General features: G+C 60.9%; 1 protein-coding gene across 2 annotated transcripts in view; it reads left to right on the forward strand.

The window, feature by feature from the left end:
* The window catches only part of COL9A2 (collagen type IX alpha 2 chain), a 16,859-nt gene that overhangs the window by 7,566 nt on the left and 2,980 nt on the right, over positions 1-6,313 (forward strand). For both annotated transcript variants that reach the window (XM_042015518.1, XM_042015517.1), the window contains exons 12-27: positions 832-885; positions 1,177-1,230; positions 1,810-1,863; positions 2,585-2,638; positions 2,717-2,770; positions 3,184-3,237; positions 3,414-3,467; positions 3,656-3,709; positions 3,881-3,925; positions 4,017-4,070; positions 4,351-4,404; positions 4,486-4,539; positions 5,454-5,525; positions 5,607-5,642; positions 5,822-5,866; positions 5,949-5,981. In XM_042015518.1, the coding sequence (XP_041871452.1) occupies positions 832-885; positions 1,177-1,230; positions 1,810-1,863; positions 2,585-2,638; positions 2,717-2,770; positions 3,184-3,237; positions 3,414-3,467; positions 3,656-3,709; positions 3,881-3,925; positions 4,017-4,070; positions 4,351-4,404; positions 4,486-4,539; positions 5,454-5,525; positions 5,607-5,642; positions 5,822-5,866; positions 5,949-5,981 (825 nt within the window). The remainder of the gene's footprint in view (positions 1-831; positions 886-1,176; positions 1,231-1,809; positions 1,864-2,584; positions 2,639-2,716; positions 2,771-3,183; positions 3,238-3,413; positions 3,468-3,655; positions 3,710-3,880; positions 3,926-4,016; positions 4,071-4,350; positions 4,405-4,485; positions 4,540-5,453; positions 5,526-5,606; positions 5,643-5,821; positions 5,867-5,948; positions 5,982-6,313) is intronic.

Here is a 6,313-nt window from a genome sequence, read left to right on the forward strand (position 1 = left end):
TGTCCCCAGTGGGATTCTGAGCCCCCCCAGTGTCCCCAGTGGGATTCTGAGCCCCCCCAGTGTCCCCAGTGGGATTCTGAGTACCCCCAATGTCCCCAGTGGGATTCTGACCCCTCCCAATGTTCCCAGTGGGATTCTGACCCCTCCCAATGTTCCCAGTGGGATTCTGAGCCCTCCCAATATTCCCAGTGGGATTCTGAGCCCCACAATGTTCCCAGTGGGATTCTGAGCCCTCCCAATATTCCCAGTGGGATTCTGAGCCCCACAATGTTCCCAGTGGGATTCTGACCCCTCCCAATGTTCCCAGTGGGATCCTGACCCCTCCCAATGTCCCCAGTGGGATTCTGACCCCTCCCAATATTCCCAGTGGGATTCTGAGTACCCCCAGTGTTCCCAGTGGGATCCTGACCCCTCCCAATGTCCCCAGTGGGATTCCTAGGCCCACAATGTTCCCAGTGGGATTCTGAGCTTCCCAATGTCCCCAGTGGGATCCTGACCCCTCCCAATGTCTTCAGTAGGATTCTGACCCCTCCCAATGTTCCCAGTGGGATTCTGACCCCTCCCAATGTCCCCAGTGGGATTCTGAGCCCCACAATGTCCCCAGTGGGATTCTGACCCCTCCCAATATTCCCCAGTGGGATTCTGAGTACCCCCAATGTCCTCAGTGAGATTCTGACCCCTCTCAATGTCCCCACTGGGATCCTGAGCCCCCCCTCAATGTCTCCTGTAGGATTCTGACCCCTCCCATTGTCCCCACTGGGCACCCCAGGGGTGCCACCACCCCACAGCTTTTCCAGGGATTTTCCTCACGGATTTCCTCTCCCCCCTCAGGGACACAGAGGCCGCCCCGGCGCCCTCGGAGAGCCCGGCAAGCCGGGAGCACAGGTGAGTTTCCCAGCAGGATTCCAGTGGGATCCCAGCAGGATCCAGGTGGGGCTGTCCCTGTAGGGCTGGACCCAGGGAAGGAGTTTTGGGAAGGGAAAGGGAAAAAGAAGGAGGGAGGAAAGAGGAAAATGGGAAATGTGGGAAGCGGAGACCAGAGGAGACCAGGGTGGCCTTCCCATGGTGGCTCCCTGGGCAGTGCCACCTGTCCCCATCCCTGCCGGGTGCCAGGTGGTGTCCGCAGGGTGCTTTGTCCCTACACTGCCTCCAACATTCCCTGTTTTCCATTCCCAGGGCCCCAAGGGGGATGTTGGTGCCTCTGGAGAACAAGGAGTCCCAGGCCCTCCGGTAAATCCTTTATTCCTCTTTTTCCAACTGCTCCAGGATCTGGGGGTGGCCTCTTTGTCCTTGTCCCCACACCAGGGAGGTGACACCGGCGTGTCCCCGTTCCCAGCACTGGGAACTGAAGCAGAGCCTTCATCCCACCCCTCTCCCAGCCATGGATGCCACCACCTCTCCCTCTGGAGAGCTCCGTGGGCACCTGCCTTGTTACTAGGGATAATTCCAGATAAATCCCTGCTGTCCCCTGAGTCCCCCTTGCTCCGGAGGGAATTAAAGCCGCTGGAATTCTTGGAGCACTTTGAAGATGGAAAGCAATTACCGGGCTGAGCCCTGCGAAGGGCACAACTGCTTTGAAGCTGAGAGCTCCGGCACCGGGAAGCGGCTCCAGCTTGGGCCCGCTGGAGTTATGGAACTGACAGCTGGAAAAGCACCTGGTGTGGGGCTCTGGAATTAGGAGGGGCTGGAATTCCTCGTGGTTGGCAAAGCTGGTGGATTCCCAGCATCATTTTTGCTCTAATTGCTGCTTCCCTCTGTGCTCCCGGAGTTTTTTTCCAGCTAATCCGGCTGTGCTTTCCTTCCCTGCAGGGACCTCAGGGCCTCAGGGGGTATCCCGGGATGGCAGGACCCAAGGGCGAGGCGGTGAGTGCCCGTGGCATCCCCTGACTCCGGGATCAGGGCTCCAGATCCCACGGAGATCATTTCCGGGAGCATCCCTCCCACGGGATCATTCCCGGGAGCATCCCACCCACGGGATCATTCCCAGGATCATCCCACTCATGGGATCATTCCCGGGAGCATCCCACCCATGGATGGGATGGGATCATTCCCAGGATCATCCCACTCATGGGATCATTCCCGGGAGCATCCCTCCCACGGGATCATTCCCAGGAGCATCCCGCCCATGGGATCATTCCCAGGATCATCCCTCCCACGGGATCATTCCCAGGAGCATCCCACCCATGGGATCATTCCTGGGAGCATCCCACCCATGGATGGGATGGGATCATTCCCAGGATCATGCCACTCATGGGATCAATCCCAGGAGCATCCCACCCACGGGATCATTCCCAGGATCATCCCACCCATGGGATCATTCCCGGGAGCATCCCACCCATGGATGGGATGGGATCATTCCCAGGATCATGCCACTCATGGGATCAGTCCCAGGAGCATCCCACCCACGGGATCATTCCCAGAAGCATCCCACCCACGGGATCATTCCTGGGAGCATCCCACCCACAGGATCATTCCTGGGAGCATCCCACCCGTGCTGGGCCATCTCCAGGAGCAGGATACTCCCTCCTGCTGGTGAGGATGGATCGGGATGGGAGGGACTGACCTTTCCATGCTCTTTTCCCAGGGTCCTGCTGGCTACAAGGGCATGGCCGGGAGCATCGGAGCAGCCGGGCGGCCGGTGGGTGCCCTCCCCACCCCTGGGTGCTGTGGGATCCCACTTTTGCCTGCTCAATCCTTGTTTTCCTCTCTCCTCCAGGGCAGGGAAGGCCCCAAGGGACCACCTGGGGACCCTGGTGACAAGGGAGAGCTGGTAGGTGACCCCCCAGTGCCAGCATCCCCTTTTTCCCTGTTCAGGATTCTGAACCCCCCCCAATGTTCCCAGTGGGATCCTGAATCCCCCCCAATGTTCCCAATGGGATCCTGAACCCCCCCAATGTCCCCAATAGGATCCTGAACCCCCCCCCCCAATGTCCCCAGTGGGATCCTGAGCCCTCCCGATGTCCCCAGTGGGATCCTGAACTCTCCCAATGTTCCCAGTGGGATCCTGAGCCCTCCCGATGTCCCCTGTGGGATCCTGAGCTCCCCCAATGTCCCCAGTGGGATCCTGAGCTCCCCCAATGCCCAGTGCTGGCACCATTCCCACATGGAACGGGCATCTCCCCCCTGTCCCAGCTCTGTCCCCTGCACCAGCAGGACACTGACACTTGTCCCCTCCCGCTCTAGGGTGGCCGTGGCATCAGGGGACCCCAGGGTGACGTCGGCCCCAAGGGGGAGAACGTGAGTACAGCTGGTGGCACCTGTGCCCCCCCTTGTCCCCGGCTGTCCCCTCCCGTGTCCCTGCCCCCCTCCAGCACAGGCCTGGAATGTTCCTTCCCCTTCCCACATTTTTTTGTCCCCACCACGCGCCTTTGAGTCCCTTTGAGGTGACACAAAGTGACTCTTCCCTCTCTCAGGGTCTCCCGGGCATCGATGGCAAGGATGGCACCCCGGGGATCCCAGGAGTGAAGGTGAGTGACAGCAGGTGCTGGCACAGGGAATGCCACCCGCTGCTCCCTGTGCCGGGAATGACGGGAATGGAGAACAGAATAACGTCCCTTGGCATGGCACCTCCTGGCCACGGGGTTAAGGGCATCGTCCCCCCTTGGGCCACCTGTGGGCACCCCATTCCTGGTGACATCCTCTCTGTCCCCTGCAGGGTGGCATGGGACAGGCTGGACGCCCGGGAACGCCGGGACACCGGGGACAAGCTGTGAGTGCAGGACCCCCACACCTGTCCCCTGAGTGGGGACACCGAGCTGCGCCCGGGGGTGACACCCTCTGCCCCAGGGGGGACACCGAGCTGTGCCCAGGGGTGACACCCTCTGCCCCAGGGGGGACACCGAGCTGTACCCGGGGGTTGATCCCGGCTTTATTTCCTTAGGGCTTGCCGGGCCAGCCGGGCAGCAAAGGTGGCCCTGGTGACAAGGTTGGTGACACCTCTGAGCATCCATGCTGTCCCCTCCTTTGTCCCCTCCCTGTCCCCGCTGTCCCTGACCCACCTCTCTCTCCGTTCTCAGGGTGAAGCGGGTCCTCGGGGCCACCCCGGTGTCACCGGTGCCCCAGGGCAGCTTGTGAGTACCTCGATGTCGCCGTGTCCTTCCCAGGGACAGCCTCGGGGTTGTTCTCTCCCTTTTCCCTTTTTTCCCCCGTTTCCTGCAAGATAAAAGCGGAATTTTGCGCTTTATTCCCACTCTGCTCCTCCCGGGAATCCCCTGGGATTTGCTCCAGCCCCAATCCTTGGCCACCCCGCGGCGGTGACGAGGACAGGGCCACCCCTCCCTCGGGGGAGGGCGAGGAGCACTCGATGCCTGTGAATCCCATTTTCTCCGGGATTTTCTTTCCCGTTTTTAGGGCGAGCCCGGACCTCGGGGCGAGCAGGGCCCGCAGGGTGTCCCCGGGCTGAAGGTGAGCTGGGGACACCGCGGGGGTGTGGCCGTGCCGGGGTGGGGCTGGCACTGACCCCGCTCCTTCCCCGGCTGTCCGCAGGGCGACCGTGGCGAGCGTGGCCTCGTGGGGCCCCCCGGGGAGCAGGGCAGAGCGGTGAGTTGTCCCCAAAGCCGGTGAGCTGTCCCCAAAGCCGGGCTGGGACACGGGGGATGCTCCGAGTTGTCCCCAAATCCAGGCTGGGACACTCAGAATGCTCTGAGCTGTCCCCAAATCCAGGCTGGGACACGGGGGATGCTCTGAGTTGTCCCCAAAGCCGGGCTGGGACACTCAGAATGCTCTGAGTTGTCCCCGAAGCTGGGCTGGGACATGAGGGATGCTCCAAATTGTCCCCAAAGCCGCATTGGGACACAGAGCATGCTCTCAGCTGTCCCCAAATCCAGGCTGGGACACTCAGAATGCTCTGAGCTGTCCCCAAATCCAGGCTGGGACACGGGGGATGCTCCGAGCTGTCCCCAAATCCAGGCTGGGACACGGGGGATGCTCCGAGCTGTCCCCAAATCCAGGCTGGGACACGGGGGACGCTCAGCCCCAGGCTGGGGGTGCCGAGCCCGGATCCTGGATCAGCGGGACACAGCCGGACCTCCCCCTTTGATCCCGGGGTCAATCCCGTGCCTGTCCCGCTGTTGGCCTGAGGGATTAGGGAATAGCTCCGGGATTAATGGGATCCCGCTGGGTTTGCAGCCCCAGGAATTTCCTCCCATGCTGGGGGAGCGGGAATGCTGCCCAGCCCCTCGCCAGAGCTTCCCTGCACTGGAAAAGCATCCGGAAAATGATTTTTGCTGCTTTTCCCGGGGACAGGAATCCATCCCTGGAAGATCCCTGCTCTTGGCACGACTTCTCCAGAGTTTTGTGCCCTGTTCCCCCTCAGAGCTGGGATTTACGGAAGGTTGGGATGTTGGGATCAGCCAGAGGATGGGGGAGCTGCCCGTGGACTGCAGTTCCCTGATGGGAAAAGGTCTTTCCATTGCCTCTTCTCACTCGTTTTCCCATATTCCTTGGATTTCCAGGGGCCAAAGGGCGAGCAGGGCCCAGCAGGGATCCCAGGACCTCAAGGTTTGCCGGGAGTCAAAGGAGACAAGGTGACAGCTCAGGGGACAGCGAGGTGGCAGCCCGGGGACGCTGCTCTGAGCTGGGCTCATCCCACTTTTCCCTTTTCCCAGGGATCCCCAGGGAAAACCGGCCCCAAAGGCAGCATTGTGAGTACACCCCAGGCTGTGGCAGGGGTTTAACAGAGCTGGGTTTAACAGAGCTGGGTTTAACAGCGCCTCCAGGCTCCTTTTCCATGAACTCCCCGCATATCCCAGAGGGTTTCTGGAGCTGCTGAGGGTGGGAGTGACTTTGGGAATGTTCCCATCTCTCCTTCCTTTTCCTTTAGGGAGATCCCGGTGTCCACGGCCTGGCAGGGCTCAAGGGAGAGAAGGTGGGTGCTTCCAGAGGATTTCTGGGAATGCCAGGGATCCCTGCTGTGTTCTCATTGCTTTTCCCGTGTCCTCTGTTCCCAGGGGGAATCAGGAGAGCCTGGACCCAAGGGACAGGTGAGCGATGGGGGATTTGGGACTGAGGTGTCCCCACACCTTGGGAGGACCTTGGGGGATCCCACACCTTGGGGGATCCTCATCTGGAGTGGATCCTCCTGGATCCATGGAGATGGTGGGTGCTGAGGGAATGTTTTCCCTGGGAATGGGGGCCAGTGACCACAATCAGCCCTGGATTCAGGCTCAGCCCCAATTTTTGGGATCCGGTGCTGGATTCAGGCTCAGCCCCAGTTTTTGGGATTCAGCCCTGGATTCAGGCTCAGCCCCAAATTTTGGGATCTGGCTCTGGATTCAGGCTCAGCCCCAATTTTTGGGATCCAGCCCTGGATTTA

The sequence above is a fragment of the Corvus kubaryi genome, unplaced genomic scaffold, assembly GCF_017639235.1.
Source record: "Corvus kubaryi isolate FWS band 111438036 unplaced genomic scaffold, C.kubaryi_AGA036_p1.0 split3-37304, whole genome shotgun sequence".
NCBI classification, from domain to species: Eukaryota; Metazoa; Chordata; class Aves; order Passeriformes; family Corvidae; genus Corvus; species Corvus kubaryi.